At 47.1% G+C, this 19,304-nt stretch overlaps 1 protein-coding gene across 1 annotated transcript in view; it reads left to right on the plus strand.

The window, feature by feature from the left end:
* Positions 1 to 19,304, plus strand: part of LOC126109555 (centaurin-gamma-1A) — a 333,594-nt gene that overhangs the window by 210,303 nt on the left and 103,987 nt on the right. The window contains exons 4-5 of the mRNA XM_049914570.1: positions 5,840 to 5,974; positions 11,483 to 11,661. Of these exons, the coding sequence (XP_049770527.1) occupies positions 5,840 to 5,974; positions 11,483 to 11,661 (314 nt within the window). The remainder of the gene's footprint in view (positions 1 to 5,839; positions 5,975 to 11,482; positions 11,662 to 19,304) is intronic.

The following is a 19,304-nucleotide window of genomic DNA, read 5'->3' on the forward strand; positions in this document are numbered from 1 at the left end:
GCCCGCAGAGCGTGGTTTCGTAAGCAGGATGTCCATGGATCGAATCTCGCTCCTCGTTCTTAATTTGTAATTACCATGTAATTCTAACAACAGATTTATTATGACTGTTCAAGTTATCAGTATTTAATGATTTATTTATTATTTAGGTAATATGTACCCTAAGAAAAAGAGAAATGTTTTTTCGTAAGGAGATCGGAAACAAAGAGAGCATACACGAGAACGGCAATGAAATCAGTATGGTCATCATATATTTTATTGTATCCAAATTTTTGACAAGGATAATATGTAACCTATGGAGCACTGCAAGAATCTGTATCATACTGGTCGTAGAAATTATTGCGACGTACACCATGTGTCGCGAACAACTAAGTTTTGCATGTGCACGATTTTTCAATGTGTCTGTTGCAAAACAAACTTGGTTTACATTGCACTCGTAAACGGTTCTCAGTCATCACACACTTCAGCCGCTTACCACGCATGCCGAAGCATATCACCGAATATCGGCTCAGAGGACTGACGGTGTACGAGTTATTCAATTTCGATGCAGTCCCCGCTGTTTCACGATGTAAGCGCAGTTTTATAGTCGGTTTGTAAGGTTCTCGGCCTGCATGAAAAAACGGGCTGCACCAGCAGAGTACATTTGGGAGGCATTTCATTAATACTGCACGTTGACAGAAGACCGTGGGAATGAAAGAAAACTACCGTTAGCCAGGTCCTACGCAGCGTTATAAAACAGCTTACTCGCCCAACTGCGGGGAAACCTGGAGTCGCAGAAGCTGGCTTAAGGAGATACGGAAGTAAACTTGTCTACCGCTTTGTCTAGGGTTACTGTTTTCCAGCTTATATGCAACTAACATGCTTACAGGTTTACACGTACATGTGTATTGTTTATTTCCTGCAAGGAATTGCCAGAATTGTAGCTGCCTGTGATGTGATTCGAAACACACCAGGGATATTTGCAAGGATGCATCAGAATCTTGTTCGCCGATGTGATGCTTGCACTGAGTTTGATGGCCGACAGTTTCAGCACATTTTGTAAGATACAGTACAAATGGCACGTTCATTGTGTCAGTGATGGAATTTGCAGTTAACTGTAACAAATGTAAATAAAAAAGCACACACTAATGTAATGTTACTCCTATTATCTCCTTAAGCTGGCTTCTCCGGCCACAGGTTTCCTACCTCAAGTTGTTCAGGGGAGCATCCTCCGTGTCGTGTTAAATTTTTGCTCGCTCTTACGTAAACACCCTGTATAAACGTATGTAACGAGGCGTAAAATTTTTGCACTCGGTTTTCTCTAAAACAGTTGAGAGTTGCGCCTTCCTACTTACGTATCTTGAAGTTCTACTGGTGTCCTATAAATCTTGTCAGTATGAATCAAATCGGAGGGGGAAGTTGGTGTGATCCGCACGTGAAACACGCCTGGCGGAGTTCTTCCTGGGGAGTCAGCAGCGGCCGTATCGAGGGCAGACGTCGCCGCCCTCTCGCCTCCCTCCCTCTCCTCTCCTCTCCTCTCAGAATGAGACACTCCTGCCAGGGAGGAACGCCGGTTCCGGAGGGTACTTCAGCACGCGCCGCTGCGCCCCACGACCCGGGCTGACCTGGCGAAAAAGAAACGGAAACGCCTTCTGCTGCTGTGTCTGTGCGGCGACGTCCGCGTCAGCAGGGCCACGCCGCCGCCACCGCCACCCGGTTCCTCACCCACTCGCCCGAGACGCTCGCGATTTTTTAAATCTCCCATCGCTGGAGAGCGAATGCGGGTGATAGGAGACGCCGCTTCTACACTGCAGCACGCACAAGACGTGGCCGGATGCCAGTGTGTCGCGGTAGAAGAACACACCAGCCGCCGGCACGTAACTGATCGCAGCTGCAGTTCTCTGTGACAGGTAGGACGGCCACCACACTGTATGAGTGTTCTTACCGTGCCTGGCAGAGCGTATGGGATGAATCGTCTAAAACTTGCGTCGCGAATATTGCGAAAGTGGAACGTGCTGTCGGTGTTTCGTATTCGCAGAATGGATTGGTAGCCAGGGGTTCGTATTGTTAGCCAATCGACATATTGTATAATACACAAAAAGTGTAATTTTTTTGTTCAGTTAGACACGTTTTTAAATGGAACATTGGCAATTGACCTTAACAGATTAAAAGTAGGGTAAGCGGATCGTGGTTACTCACAGTACAGAACAGCGCAAGTACATACACGAGGAACGTGAAGGAGACAATCGACCATCACTCGTGCTCGTAGTGACTACCGTCACCGGCAACACACGCTTCCACTTTGGTGTGGAACGACTACAGCACACGTGCTGGCATTTCAGCGGAGATGTCCGAGTAGGCTGCGCTAATACGTCGTTGCATTGCCGTGCCCTTGTAGATCGCGTCTTGCGGCTTTCCCCAAAGAAAACGTCTATGGGCGTGAAACCGGGGGCACAGGGCGGCCAAGGTAAAGGTCCTCTGCGTCCAGTCCTATGATTTGCAAACAATTGTGTCCAGACATTAAGAATTACCTCCACAGGAACGGTATATTGAACACAGTCAACACGGATTTATAAAACATCATTCTTGTCAAATACAAGTAGCTCTTTACACGAAGTGTTGAGTCCTATTGACAAGTGATTTCAAGCTGATTCCGTATTTCTAGATTTCTTGAATGCATTTGACATTGTACCACACAAGCGGCTTGTGGTGAAATTGCGTGCTTATGGAATATCATCTCAGATATGTGACTGGATCCGTGATTTCCTGCCGGAGAGATCACAGTTCGTAGTAATTGGCGGAAAGTCGTCGAGTAGAACAGAAGTGATTTGTGGCTTTCCCCAAGGTAGTGTTACAGACCATCTGCTGTTCATTATCAGTATAAATGATTTAGAAGACAGGTTGTTTGCTGAGGATGCTGTTATTTATCGAGTAGTAAAGTCATCAGAAGATCAAAACAAATTGCAAAACGATTTAGAAAGGATATCTGTATGGTGCGAAAACTGGCAGTTGACCCTAAATAATGAAAAGTGTGAGGTCATCCACATGAGTGCTATCAGTCAAATCTGAAGCCCGTAAATTCAACTAAATACGTAGGAATGTCAATTATGAAGAACTTTTATTGGAAAGAACAAACAGAAAATGTTGTGGGGGGAAGGCAGAACACTTTGAAAATCTAACAGATTTACTAAACAGACTGACTACACTACTCTCTCGGAGTACTGCTGCGCGGCCTGAGATTCTTACGAGTCAGGATTAACAGAGTGCATCGAGAAAGTTCAGAGAAGGGCAGTACGTTTCATATTATCGCGAAATAGGGGAGAGAGAGTCACTGACACGATGCAGGATTTGGGGTACACATCATTACAACAAAGGCGTTTATCGTTGCAACGGAATCTTCCCATGAAATTTCAATCATCAACTTTCTCCTCCGAATGCGAAAAAATTTTTCTGATGCCGACCTATATAGCGAGAAACGACCATCATAATAAAATAAGGGGAATCAGAGCTCGCACAGAAAGATATAAGTCTTCGTTTTTTCCGCCCGCTGTTCGAGAGATTGGAATAAAGGAGAATTATTGTAGCTCGTGGTCTCGCGGTAGCGTTCTGGCTTCCCGAGCATGGGATCCTAGGTTCGATTCCCGGCGGGGTCAGGGTTTTTTCCTGCCTCGAAATGACTGGGTGTTGTTGTGTCGTCTTCATCATCATCATTCATCCCCATTACGGTCGGAGGAAGGCAACGGCAAACCACCTCCAGTAGGGCCTCGCCTAGTAAGGCGGCGCGGGTCTCCCGAGTCGCTCCCCTACGCTCTGTAAAGTAGTATGGGACTCATCATCATCATCATCATCATCATCATCATCATTGTGAAGGTCGTTCGATGAATCCTCTGCCAGGCACTTAAGTGTGATTTGCGGAGTATCCGTGTAGACGTAGATGAATACGTGCTGTAGTACTTCCTGCACTATGGGCTGGACAGCCACGATGTTGGTACCACTGGAAGATGGTCTGTTAGGATGTTACGATACTCGTGCGTGTTCAGTGTTTCGTCGATGAGAAACTGTCCTGTCCCCCACCACACGTGTACACTCCGTGGACACTGACGTTTCACCTGACAAAGCCAACGGGGATTGTCAACAGGCCAATAGTGCATGTTTCGGCGCTTTACCTGGCCATTGGCTTCATGACTAAAGGAGATACATGATACAACTGGAGTATCCTGTCTTAATGCCCATTTACAGAAGTTAAAACGATTCTCGTAATCGTTTCCATGCAGCTCTTGATCGAGGCAGAGATGTGATGTGGATGGAGAAAGCGTAGGACACTTTCCTGACTCGTGCCACTTCCTCGTGGGATTGCGCGGAAGCTGTCGTGCGGATCAGTTGCAACAGTAGCAACAACATTAATTTCTTCTTCTGTCGTCACCTGTTTCGTACTGTTACGTTGTCTTGATGTTCCACTACCACTTTCACATAACTGTTTGAAGAGATTGAAAAATAACTGCCGAGAGTTTTGGCGTCTATTGAGATATCTTGCCGTATCCACCGTACAAGGACGAACCGCATTGTTCCAGCACACCCCATACACCACGAGCATGTCGGCTTTTTCTGCGTCCACTCACACCTACTGCTGGACCTTCACACACTGTCTGACTAGCAAGTCGCAGTGCAGTCGAGGAACACACACAAGCACACTGTGAGGAAGTATAACAGCAACCACACAGGTTGAATGGCACAGACAAGTGTCGGTGCATGAACTTGTCGAGATACGATATCTCGTAAACGACTCGCTCCGGAATCCTGATACAGACACCACTGACATTCTAATTTACCTTACTTTTAGTCTGCTAATACCAATAGGCATTGCTCCGTTGAAAAAGGGTATGCTTGCACAAATATACATTTTATAAGTGTTATTACGAGGGTCGATCAATAAGTAATGCCCCACATTCTTTTTTCCTTCAGAACGTGTTTATTGTTAAAGGTCAGAATTTGGTGACAATATACATCATCATATCTTGTCAGTGTCCTATTTTTCTACGTACTCTCCACCACATTCAATGGCCGTACCCCAACGTTGTAGAAGAGCGTGTAGTCCCTGCTGGTAAAAGCTCTTGTCCTGTAGGCGGGGACGTGTTTTCGCTGTACGACTGACACTCTCGTCCTCTTCAAAGCGTGTTCCCGATAGAGGATCTCTGAGCACGAATAATGGCGTCCGCACGGTTCAGCATATGTGGAGCAGTGGCCGTGGCTGGTCGTGGAGCTCTGTTCCTGCATTTCCACGGCCCAACTGTACTCCTATCGACTGCAGCATCGCCGTACACTTTACACAAACGTTTCTGGATGTTCACCACTGCTTTTTTCTGCACACAAAAATTCAATAAGAGCACGCTGCTTGTAACGTGAGTCGTATGTAGACGCCATTTTGACGCTGTGCTACGGCTCCACCTTCTGCGAGGACGGTTAGAAACCTCACCAGCGCACAGAACAAACATCAAATGTGAAGCAGCAACAAGCACAAAATTTTGTAGCCACCGCAAGAAAATAACATACCATCAACTCAGCCTGTGCGGCTTCATTTTGTCATCTCCCCCCCCCCCCCCCCCCTCCCTTCCTCCCCATCACTTCTGGGTGCTTTACCTTTTATGTCAGCCAATGTGAGATACGTCTCTTCAATCTCTCCCGTGGCATCCGTCCAGAGCCAGGCTAGTCTGCTACCGTACAGTCGCAGGGAGTCCAGCCAGCCTGCTGTGTGCTCCCGCCCCCGCCCCCGCCCCCGCCCCCGCCCCCCCCCCCCCCCCCCACTGCAGCCCGCCTGCCGCTGACCCGCAGCCTGCTGACCCCGTGTGTTTGGCTCGCTGTGCAGACGCCATCAGCGAGAGCAACCCGCGCGTCATCGACGACGCGCGCGCGCGGAAGCTGGCGGCCGACCTGAAGCGCTGCTCCTACTACGAGACCTGCGCCACCTACGGCCTCAACGTCGAGCGCGTCTTCCAGGACGGTGAGTACCACGCCACGCTACACTACACTACACTACACTGCACTGCACCTCTGTCACAGTGCGATACACTTCATTCAGGACGGTGAGCGCACCACACGTCTGCAGTACAGCACTGTAATCTCCGAATGTGCACCACGTCTCCAGCACAGTGAGTGCTACACTCTGCCACACTACACTACACTACACTACACTACACTACACTACACTACACTACATGTCTCTCAGTACAGAGCACTTCCACACGTCTACAGTACGATACACTCATCTCCCAATATGAAGCACGTCTCTAGGAAGTTGATCCTACACCCTGCCACAGTACAGAGTGCCCCATTCAGGAAGGTCAGTGCTCCAAACAGTTACAGTACACATCACTGAAATCACAATGTAGACTATGTCTCAAAGGCAGTGAGTGCTACACTCTGCAACACCATACTACACTATACCATACCTCTCTTACACTATGCGAATCACGGGTTCCCGGGTTCGATTCCGCCGGGGTTGGGGATTTTCTCTGTCTGGGGTTTGGGTGTTTGCGATGTCCCCATCATTTCATCATCATCATCATCATCATCATCATCATCGTCATCATTTGTGACGATGGCTAGATTGGACTGTGTAAAAATTGGACTGTGTCCAAACTGGGACTTTGAGTGGACGCTGATACCGCGCAGTTGAGCGCCCCACAAACGAAACATCAACATCTCTTACACTGTGCAGCACTTCATTCAGGACGGTGAGTGCTCTACACCTCTACAGTACTATACAGGGTGTTACAAAAAGGTGCGGCCAAACTTTCAGGAAATATTCCTCACACACAAGGAAAGAAAATATGTTATGTGGACATGTGTCCGGAAACGCTTAATTTCCATGTTAGAGCTCATTTTATTACTTCTCTTCATATCACATTAATCATGGAATGGAAACACACAGCAACAGAAAGTACCAGCGTGACTTCAAATACTTAGTTACAGGAAATGTTCAAAATGTCCTCCGTTAGCGAGGATATATGCATCCACTCTCCGTCGTATGGAATCCCTGATGCGCTGATGCAGCCCTGGAGAATGGCGTATTGTATCACAGCCGTCCACAATACGAGCACGAAGAGTCTCTACATTTGGTACCGGGATTGCGAAGACAAGAGCTTTCAAATCATAAATGAAAGTGAAGAGGGTTGAGGTCAGGAGAGCGCGGAGGCCATGGAATTGGTCCGCCTCTGCCGATCCATCGGTCACCGAATCTGTTGTTGAGAAGCGTACGAACACTTCGACTGAAATGTGCAGGAGCTCCATCGTGCACGAACCACATGTTGTGTCGTACTTGTCAAGGCACATGTTCTAGCAGCACAGGTAGAGTATCCCGTGTGAAATCATGATAACGTGCTCCATTGAGCGTAGGTGGAAGAACATGGGGCCCAATCGAGACATCACCAACAATGCCTGCCCAAACGTTCACAGAAAATCTGTGTTGATGACGTGATTGCACAATTGCGTGAGGATTCTCGTCAGCCCACACGTGTTGATTGTGAAAATGTACAATTTGATCACGTTGGAATGAAGCCTCATACGTAAAGAGAACATTTGCACTGAAATGAGGATTGACACATTGTTGGATGAACCATTCGCAGAAGTGTACCCGTGGTGGCCAATCAGCTGCTGATAGTGCCTGCACACGCTGTACATGGTACGGAAACAACTGATTCACCCGTAGCACTCTCCATCCAGTGACGTGATCAACGTTATCTTGTACAGCAGCAACTTCTCTGACGCTGACATTAGGGTTATCGTCAACTGCACGAAGAATTGCCTCGTGCATTGTAGGTGTTCTCGTCGTTCTAGGTCTTCCCCAGTCGCGAATCATATGCTGGAATGTTCCGTGCTCCCTAAGACGCCGATCAATTGCTTCGAACGTCTTCCTGTTGGGACACCTTCTTTCTGGAAATCTGTCTCGATACAAACGTACCGCGCCACGGCTATTGCCCCGTGCTAATCCATACATCAAATGGGCATCTGCGAACTCCGCATTTGTAAACATTGCACTGACTGCAAAACCACGGTCGTGATGAACACTAACCTGTTGATGCTACGTACTGATGTGCTTGATGCTAGTACTGTAGAGCAATGAGTCGCATGTCAACACAAGCGCCGAAGTCAACATTACCTTCCATCAATTGGGCCAACTGGCGGTGAATCGAGGAAGTACAGTACATACTGACGAAACTAAAATGAGCTCTAACATGGAAATTAAGCGTTTCCGGACACATGTCCACATAACATCTTTTCTTTATTTGTGTGTGAGGAATGTTTCCTGAAAGTTTGGCCGTACCTTTTTGTAACACCCTGTATATTCATCTCCCAATATGAAGCACGTCTCCAGCATAGTGAGTGCTAGACTTTGCCACACTACACTGCACTACACTACACTACACTGCACTACACTATACCTGTCTTACAATAGCAAATGTTCAGGAGGGCGAGTGCACCACATACACTACTGTCCCAATGTGAACCACGTCTGTAGGAGAGTGAGTGCTACACCTCACCACATTACACTCCGCCTGTCTCACAATACGGAATGTCTCTTTCAGGAGGGTGAATATTTCGCACTCTGTAATGTTGGTTTGGTGCATGAGACCGTAGCTTTTTATCATAAGTTTAACGGACACAGCAGATACACATAACAGAGACTTGAGTCATTTATAATATATTCTCCTTCTCTCTTTACAACAGTCTGCCAACGCTAGAGTAACTTCTCAGCTCTAATTGTAGAAATCACGTGATTTTGAGGCGAAGAATTCGTTCGGAGTGCATTTTCATCTGGAAAGGAAGTTCCGTGAAGATTGTGAGACAGAGAGCAAAATAAGGGCAAAATTAAGGGCGCAAGATCATGTGAATAAGGTAGGTGCGGATTGACTTTCCAAACCGACCCCTGTATAATGTTTCTTGTCAGTCTAGCAAAATGCAGTCTTCCTGGTCGTTGTTCTTGGACTGTGCCTACATGACGTCTCAATTGTGACAGGAAGAGTCCACCAGTGACATAACGTCATCTTCTGCGGGTGCGCGCAGCTCTTTGTACGGGGAGTTTCTGCTTTGTTTGGGCTCAACCATTCCTTTCTTTCGTTACGTTAGCGCAAAGACACCATTTATAGTCACCAGTAACGATACAGGCTATAGGAATGGTCGGCGTTGTTGACAAGCGCCGATTTTTGTGAGGTTGACTCATTGTTAGAGCAAGCGGTACTCATACACCGTGGATCATTGTGGATTAATGCGTTCAAACGATATTCATCAAACCCCGGAGATCTTCCTGAACACGTAGAGTTACTAATGTCAAAACGATTCTCCTTCAAACGAGAAACCCATTTTCTTGCCGTGCTCTGTCCAGTGCCGTTATACCTGTACACGGCGCAAATGTTTCTGGCTGGCTTCGCCGCTGTCACCCATCCGTGGAACTCAAACACAAGAACATGTTCGAAATGTTCCGATTTTTCCACTTGCCACTCTTTTTTCTAGCGTCCACAGCTCCATTTACTTTCTCCAAATGATGAAATGACAATATGTAAACTCGAATAGCAGTGAACTACAAATAAAATATGATCGGAAACTTCCTGGCCGATTAAAACTGTGTGCCCGACCGAGACTCGAACTCGGGGCCTTTGCCTTTCGCGGGCAAATGCTCTACCATCTGAGCTACCGAAGCACGACTCACGACCCGTCCTCACAGCTTCACTTCTGCCAATATCTCGTCTCCTACCTTCCAGACTTTACAGAAGCTCTCCTGCGAACCTTGCAGAACTAGGACTCCTGAAAGAAAGGATACTGCGGAGACATGGCTTAGCCACAGCCTGGGGGATGTTTCCAGAATGAGATTTCCCCCAGGCTGTGGCTAAGCCATGTCTCCGCAGTATCCTTTCTTTCAGGAGTGCTAGTTCTGCAAGGTTCGCAGGAGAGCTTCTGTAAAGTTTGGAAGGTAGGAGACGAGATACTGGCGGAATTGAAGCTATGAGGACGGGTCGTGAGTGGTGCTTGGGTAGCTCAGTCATTAGAACACTTGCCCGCGAAAGGCAAAGGCCCCGAGTTCGAGTCTCGGTCGGGCACACAGTTTTAATCTGCCAGGAAGTTTCATATCAGCGCACACTCCGCTACAGAGTGAAAATCTCATTCTGAAAAAATGATCGATTACTAAACCCATGGCAACCACAACACCAACGCGCAAAACAAAAACACTGAGAATTTATACAGCAGCCTAATATAAACGGCTGTCAAAACGGAGCTCCCGCCACAGCGGGACCGTGGGATCGTTTCATTATAAATCAGTAAGCACGTACGTTAAGACAGTTATACCACTGGGAGACGAGACGATAAATTCCTGTTTCGTAGAACGCGGTCGGCCACTCACATATCCACAACTCTCGCATTTCCTGACTAACGTGACGTCCACGCGTGTCTTTCTTCAAGTCGACAAAGAAGTGAAAACCACACCGCAAAAGATCCGTGTAGTACGGAGCATCTTATAGTTTCCCAACCGAGTCGCCCAAGTGTAGCTCTTGTGGGGGCGGACGGGCGTTGTCGTGAAAAGGGGTGATTACACCTGACAGCATTCCTGGCCGTTCTGACTTGATGGTTCGTCGCAATTTCTGCAAAGTGCCTTTGCAGCGCTGCGCATTGATCGCAGCTCCACGCTCGAGGAACTCGACGAGCAGGAGGGGGCCATCGTGACCTTCCCGAAACTTGTGCGAACCACCTTGGAGTTCTTTGGCGGAAGAGATGTGGGATCTTTCCACTACCGGTTGTGCCGTTTGTCCTCTGACTGTTGGACGAAATCATCCTGCTGCACGATAACGCCCGCCCCCACACAGCCAATCGGACGAAGGCTACCCTTTAGCGATGCGGTTGGCAAACACTGCAGCACCTTCCGTACAGCCCGGGTCTTTCACCGTGTGGTTTACACATCTTTCACGACCCGAAGAGAAACACGCGTGGACGTCGGTTTGTCAGACGAGGAAGCGCTGGCAGTAGACATCGAATGAATTCGGAGGTGTGCTGGTACTCCCGTAAACGGTCGGTGAAATGGGTGGGGAATTTAAATCTACTGTGAGAAAGGAAAATCGCAGTTCCCCCGGAATCCTGTCGTGTAAATTTGGAGAAGTTTATTCCAGAAAGGCTGGGCAACTGTTTACCTGCCACTATCGTATACCTAACATAGTGATCGTGAGAAAAAGATAAGGGAGTTTAGAGCACGTACAGAACTATAAAGATATTTTCCCCGCGCTTAATAAGCAAATGAACTAAGAAACAAAATATCTAATAATGGCATTTTTTGAGCTCGAATGTGGATGTACAGATGCGCCGTGCGCGCACCGTAGCTCGGCACTCAGCGCGAGGGCTGCTGGGAGCGAGTTTAACGGATTGCCCGTATCCCGTCGCTCCCGGCATGCCGCGCGCGGCGCGCCGAGCTACTGTGCTCGCGCAGTAACCTACAGCGCTGACGTGTGTCGGTTTTGCGCTGCAGCGTGCCAGAAGATCGTGGCGCAGCGTCTGGCGGCGGCGGTGCCCGCCCCCGCGCCCGCGCCGCCCCCGGCCGCCCCCGGAGGCGGCTCGCGGCCCCCGACGCCTAGCGGCGCGCCGCACTTCGCCGTCCCGCAGGCTCCGGCGCCCACGGTGCAGAGGCCGTCTTCGCAGCACCAGCTGGTGAGTAGCGCACCTTCCACAACTGCAGTCATCATGTGTGTAGACTGTCCTAATTATTATAATAGAATGAATTAATACGTATTTCTAGTATACGTACAGGAGGGCTGCAAACAAGCTACCTGCCCAAAAGTATCGGGGCAGCTACTAGATGACACAATATGGACAGTGTGTCCACTCTTCGCCTTTGTGACGGCTCGAATTGTGCTGGCGACACTTTCAATGAAATGTCTCGATATCAGTGGAGGAATGGCAGTCCATTCTTCCTCAAGACCGGAAATCAGAGAAGGTAGTGATGTTGGACGCTGCGGTCTGGAGCGAAGCTGGCGTTCTGACTCATCCCAGAGGCGTTCCAGTGGATTCAGATCTGGACTCTTGGCAAGCCAGTCCGATTCCGGAATGCTATTGTCCACAAACCATAGTGTCACAGGTGCCGCTCTATGTCGCGCTGGAAGAATCGTAGCCTTCAAACTGTTCCCCTTCTGTACGCAATGCGAAATGCTGTAAATGTGTTCATATAATTCCGTATTTAGTGTTTTCTTAAGCGCAGTAAGGAGACCACACCCGACTCACACAAGCCGGCCGGAGTGGCCGAGCGTTTAAAGGCGCTACAGTCTGGAACCGCACGACCGCTAGGGTCGCAGGTTCAAATCCTGCCTCGGGCATGGATGTGTGTGATGCCCTTAGGTTAGTTAGGTTTAAGTAGTTCTAAGTTCTAGGGGACTTATGACCACAGCAGTTGAGTCCCATAGTGCTCAGAGCCATTTCGACTCACAAAAAACAACCCATTACCGCACACCACGTCCTCCGCACTTCAGTTCTGGTGCTACATACGATGGCAGGTAACGTTCTCCAGCCATTTGCCTAACCGAACCTGTTCCATGGCACTGCCACGCGATACGGGCGTGATTTTTCTCCCAAAACCACTGGCTTAAAGTCGTTCACCGTCCAGTGGCGTAGCTCCACCACCTCAAACATTGCTCAGCACTGACTACAGAAGTGAGGGGCTGCTCGACCATCGTACCCCGTCCTCTTCAACTCCCTGCGCCAGCTGGACCACTGGTAGCACTCGGGAACTGTCGAGTGATTTCCTCCACTAATTTCACGCTATTTTTACGACGACGCTCTACAATGCTGGTCGGTTCCTGTCCGCTAGTTCGTGAGGGCCCTATTTTCGGTGTGGCTGCGGTTGTTCTAGTCCCGTTTGCCCTCCACAATCACATCAGACTTGGACAGTTAAAGAAAAGTTGAAATGTCCCTGGTCGATTTGTTACTCGGGACGACATGCAGTGACTGGTCCGCGTTCGAAGTCAGCGGTGTCTCCTGATCGACCTAGTCCGCTGTTGCTGTAACAAAACGATACTCCCCATCTCTTTTTATACAGGCGGTTCCGCCTCTCGTGCCATCTGGAAGTGAATTCCGCAGTACGTCTGTATACTTTTGGTAAGATGGTACACCTTAAGATAATCTCCTCCCGTGATTTACAGAAACTCGTCGAGTTTCGCCAGCTGATGAAACGAACACTGTCCGAACAGGCTTCGAAGGCCCGACGGCACCGACCGGCCGTCGTGTCACCCTCAGCCCTTAGGCACCACCAGGTGCGGATAGAGAGAGGCGCAGCACTCCCCCAGCCGTTGCCAGCTTTCTTGACCGGTGTCGCCATTGCTCAGTCGAGTAGCTCCTCAGTTGGCCTGACGAGGGCCGAGTGCAGCCGACAGCAGCCTGCAGACCTGGACGGTGGCCCATCCCAGTGCTAGCCCTGCTCGACAGATGATCTGACGGGAACCGGAGTTACTACTGCGGCAAGGCCGTTGGCCTAGCTGATGAAAATTTTTCTCAAAGTGAATCTTCCAAAGCTATACAAGGATACTAGGGACGTTTTGCAATACAGTTTTTTTTATTTAAATTTTTCGAAGTAATGTCCGCCACTTTGAACACCTGTCCATCCTCCGGAACCAATCCCTAACCCGGTTCTCCCAAGTTTCTGTAAGAAGTAAGGCACACTTGTTGTCCCAAGCCCTCATCGCTTGAAAACTGCACTCCTTGCAGCTTCATTTTCACATGCGCCCTCTCAGCTTCATTTTCACATGCGCCCTCTGCATTCTGTCCAAATGAATCAAGTCGGTGGGGCGAAGTTCGTATGGTGCCCTTGTTAGTAGTAAATGTGACTTTTCGCAACAGATGTCATATCGATATTTTTATGGTTCAAATGGCTCTGAGCACTATGGGACTTAACATCTGTGGTCATCAGTCCCCTAGAACTTAGAACTACTTAAATGTAACTAACCTAAGGACGTCACACACATCCATGCCCGAGGCAGGATTCGAACCTGCGACCGTAGCGGTCACGCGGTTCCAGACTGAAGCGCCTAGAACCGCACGACCACACTGGCCGGCCGATATTTTTATGTTCAGGACCCTTCTTAGACATATGTTGTTGTTGTGGTCTTCAGTCCTGAGACTGGTTTGATGCAGCTCTCCATGCTGCTCTACCCTGTGCAAGCTTCTTCATCTCCCAGTACCTACTGCAACCTACATCCTTCTGAATCTGCTTAGTGTATTCATCTCTTGGTCTCCCCCTACGATTTTTACCCTCCACGCTGCCCTCCAATACTAAATTGGTGATCCCTTGATGCCTCAGAACATGTTCTACCAACCGATCCCTTCTTTTGGTCAAGTTGTGCCACAAACTTCTCTTCTCCCAAATCCTATTCAATAATTCCTCATTAGTTATGTGATCTACCCATCTAATCTTCAGCATTCTTCTGTAGCACCACATTTCGAAAGCTTCTATCAGTTATTTAGCTTCATCAGTTATTTAGCTCCCCCAATAGCAAAACTTCTTTACTACTTTAAGTGTCTCATTTCCTAATCTAATACCCTCAACGTCACCCGACTTAATTTGACTACATTCCATTATCCTCGTTTTGCTTTTGTTGATGTTCATCTTATATCCTCCCTTCAAGACACCATCCATTCCGTTCAACTGCTCTTCCAACTCCTTTGCTGTCTCTCACAGAATTACAATGTCATCGGCGAACCTCAAAGTTTTTATTTCTTCTCCATGGATTTTAATACCTACTCCGAATTTTTCTTTTGTTTCCTTTACTGCTTGCTCAATATACAGATTGAATAACATCGGGGAGAGGCTACAACCCTGTCTTACTCCCTTCCCAACCACTGCTTCCCTTTCATGTCCCTCGACTCTTATAACTGCCATCTGGTTTCTGTACAAATTGTAAATAGCCTTTCGCTCCCTGTATTTTACCCCTGCCACCTTTAGAATTTGAAAGAGAGTATTCCAGTAAACATTGTCAAAAGCTTTCTCTAAGTCTACAAATACTAGAAACGTAGGTTTGCCTTTCCTTAATCTTTCTTATAAGATAAGTCGTAAGGTCAGTATTGCCTCACGTGTTCCAGTATTTCTACGGAATCCAAACTGATCTTCCCCGAGGTCGACTTCTACTAGTTTTTCCATTCGTCTGTAAAGAATTCGTGTTAGTATTTTGCAGCTGTGGCTTATTAAACTGATTGTTCGGTAATTTTCACATCTGTCAACACCTGCCTTCTTTCGGATTGGAATTATTATATTCTTCTTGAAGTCTGAGGGTATTTCGCCTGTTTCATACATCTTGCTCCCCAGATGGTAGAGATTTGTCAGGACTGGCTCTCCCAAGGCCGTCAGTAGTTCCAATGGAATGTTGTCTACTCCGGGGGCCTTGTTTCGACTCAGGTCTTTCAGTGCTCTGTCAAACTCTTCACGCAGTATCGTATCTCCCATTTCATCTTCATATACATCCTCTTCCATTTCCATAATATTGTCCTCAAGTACATCGCCCTTGTATAGACCCTCTATATACTCCTTCCACCTTTCTGCTTTCCCTTCTTTGCTTAGAACTGGGTTTCCATCTGAGCTCTTGATGTTCATACAAGTGGCTCTCTTATCTCCAAAGGTCTATTTAATTTTCCTGTAGGCAGTATCTATCTTACTCCTAGTGAGATAAGCCTCTACATCCTTACATTTGTCCTCTAGCCATGCCTGCTTAGCCATTTTGCACTTCCTGTCGATCTCATTTTTGAGACGTTTGTATTCCTTTTTGCCTGCTTCATTTACTGCATTTTTATATTTTCTCCTTTCATCAATTAAATTCAATATTTCTTCTGTTACCCAAGGATTTCTACTAGCCCTCGTCTTTTTACCTACTTGATCCTCTGCTGCTTTCACTACTTCATCCCTCAAAGCTACCCATTCTTCTTCTACTGTATTTCTTTCCCCCATTCCTGTCAATTGTTCCCTTATGCCCTCCCTGAAACTCTGTACAACCTCTGGTTCTTTCAGTTTATCCAAGTCCCATCTCCTTAAATTCCCACCTTTTTGCAGTTTCTTCACTTTTAATCTACAGGTCATAACCAATAGATTGTGGTCAGAGTCCACATCTGCCCCTGGAAATGTCTTACAATTTAAAACCTGGTTCCTAAATCTCTGTCTTACCATTATATAATCTATCTGATACCTTTTAGTATCTCCAGGGTTCTTCCATGTATACAACCTTCTATCATGATTCTTAAACCAAGTGTTAGCTATTAGGCATATGTATATCTTTAAAAGTACGTTGTAGATAAAACTTAACGATAGTTAACAGAATCTGCATTTTCTTAAAAAAAATTGTGGTGTTCGCAACGTACCCCTCCCCCGTGTACACACATTAAGGAAAATGCGTTGCTACTGCTAATATTGTTCTAAAAGATATTTCCGGGTCCTGGACCCTTCTAATACATAAGTGTTTATTTGAAAAGGATGTTGTTAGGGCATAAAGTACCCCCTCCCCTCGGTAGTACTCTTTATTGGAACTACGTTGGTTTTGCTGGGGTTAAACCTCGCGAAGTCTGTCATGTTATGAAACACCCCCCGCTAGCTTGTGACTCCACAACCTCGTATGGCGCTCTGCACTCATCCAGAAAACCGGATACGCCTCCATCAGAATACCACACCCGCGCCTGGGAATGCAGTTTGAGATTCTTGCAGCTCTTCATATTTGATCCCATCCCAGACGACACGAGGCACATCTCCTACAGCACTGATTCGCGGAATTTGTCTTGCCGCTTTTCTGCTGTGCCGGCCGCAGGCTTTTAGACTGGCCACTTCCTGCTCCCACTAGAAGCACCACTGTGCGAACTGCTGCTTCCAGCCGCGACTTTCGGAAGTTTCTTTCCGATAGAACCTGGAAAGTAACTGACGTAATGGGAAACTCTCTAGCTCTTAAGGAACCTTAGTGGGCCCACACTACAATTAATTTAGGAGGTTTAACAGGGTGTATACGCCCCGGGAAGCGGGAAAATTGCGAAAATGTGGGAATTTTTTCATCCAGGAAAAACCTGCTTTTTTTAGGATTCTAGGAATTGTTTTAGTTTTCAATTGAAGTTTTGTAATTTAAACTGGTAATAAGTGATCATCTAGCAAAGAATTTTGCTTTCGCCCGCTACTGCAGTGTGGACAGCAAAATGTGCCAAAGGGTTTAGGATGAATACTATGCAGTTACTTCGTAACAACAAATTGCTTTCGATCAGCGCGATGTCACAATTGTTCATATTTCCAACACGTTGCGGGCAAATATTGCGAATGATGGTTTGAAAAGCCTTACCTTCAATATAATTTTCCTTTTAGCAAGATGAATTACGTTGCGTGTGAGAATGTGCGATGAATTTCTTAAATCACGGGGAGTTTAACTGTCATTCAAAACTTAAACGCTTTGAGACCACAACTTAAAAAATTCCGGGCCCAGAAGACCAGCCATTTACGCCATTATGTAAAATTTTATTTAACGGCTCACTAAAGAAGGCCAATATTAGTTATATATTGGAAAGCTTAGTTTTTCTTGTAGATATACTGTGTGTATATTAATTTAAACCGTGAACGTTTCCCGTCTGTGTGTTCGCACTATTTAACTGTGAGGTTGCTATTGGCTGACTACATTGTGTGTCCAATGCTCTGAATATCTGCTGTCATTGGCCGGGGAAATCACGCGACGTGAGCTACGGTTGGCTGACAAAAGCGCATCGCGCAACGCTTCGGAAGTTACCTTGCTGTATGTGGTGGATTTGTATTTATACTTTTGTACGAAAATACGCAGTTGTACATGTCGTCGCGCATTGAAGATCTATCGAAAACGCGTTGCCTTTTGGGTTAAAGTCGAGATCAGGGCCAGCGGTTGTCACAGCGGTTCTTCTCTATTGTTCCGAAGTTGGCAACACGTCAGTCTCGCGTACCCAATGGGATGACTCTTTGACAAAACCAATAAGAGGCGAGAACTGAAAATGTATTTCTAGCTCCGAAATTGAAAGGGTTGCCTTGTTCGCTGTTTTTCTGTCTATTAACGAGTTCCTAGAGAACCATTTTTTGATTATGGCAATAAGTGATATAAAGTGGACTGCTTAAGCCTAATGCACGGCGACGTCGTCCGTTGGTGCATGTCTCATGGATTAACTGCAGGGACAGGAAAATGAATCAAGTGTGTTGCTAAAATGGCACTTAAAGGGTCAAAGATAGCACGGCATCATCTGGAAGTGCAGGGAAAGCCGAGCAAGTAGATCAGCGATCAATGTTTCCTTTACTTCAGTCACGGGAGGAGGTAGGTGGATCATTGTTCATCAGTAATTGAGTCGCACACTCGATATGTTAATAAACGTCGACGCACCTAATTTTTTCCACGATTTAATTAAAAAACATTGATCCCCGTACCTTCTACCAATATTTAATTAAAAAACTTTGATCGACTTACTTAGGATGTTCGCGTAGATCGGTTGTGTAGCAACACAGAATAGAAAACATATCCCTTGTTACACGACATTGCAATGCCTGTGTTATTCTGATTACGATGCAAAGCTCCTTTGGACGTGCACGCACTGCTGCGACCGCAGCCGTTACGATACAAATCACACGAATTCGCAGTTGCGAATGAGGACTACCGTCAGCTGTAGACTGCAGTGACGACTATGAAAACTTTCACAGGACCGGGACTCGAACCCGGACTTCCCACTTCTCGCCTTACCATTTGGCTATCCGTGCACGACTCACGGCCAGATGAAAAGTTCCTTATGCCGTCAGCCGTGCGTCTACGAAGAGCCCCGGTGCGGCACAAATTTTCATTGTCGTCATTCTATTCTACAGCTGACGGTAGTCCTCATTCGCAATTGCGAATTCATTTGATGTATATCCCATGTTTTTCGAATGTATCCTGGGTTGCGACGCTGCCCGTGGTTTGCAGATACTACTAGAGCAATTAAAATTATAATCCTCGTTTACAGCAATGTTTCACACTTTCTGCCGAATGAATTACTTGGAAAGACATCGTCTGTCTGTCGCTCTCTTGTTGGCTGCGTAACACAAACAGCTGATACTCTTTTTTTTCCCATTACACTTCACGGCAAGCGCTGACAACATTCCATCACGAAACAAGTCGGTAAGTATGCCACAGGCTCTATTCCAGACTTTTACCTTCAAAAGGGATTGATACGTTTTACAGCTCCAAGGGGAAGGTACTGTCACTCAGCGCTTAATTTCTAAACCTTTAGGTGCCGGATAGCGCCCCGTTCTTCCACCCCCCCCCCCCCCCCTCGCCCTCCCGACAGGCCACAGAGAGAGACTT

This window comes from Schistocerca cancellata, chromosome 12, assembly GCF_023864275.1.
Source record: "Schistocerca cancellata isolate TAMUIC-IGC-003103 chromosome 12, iqSchCanc2.1, whole genome shotgun sequence".
NCBI lineage: Eukaryota > Metazoa > Arthropoda > Insecta > Orthoptera > Acrididae > Schistocerca > Schistocerca cancellata.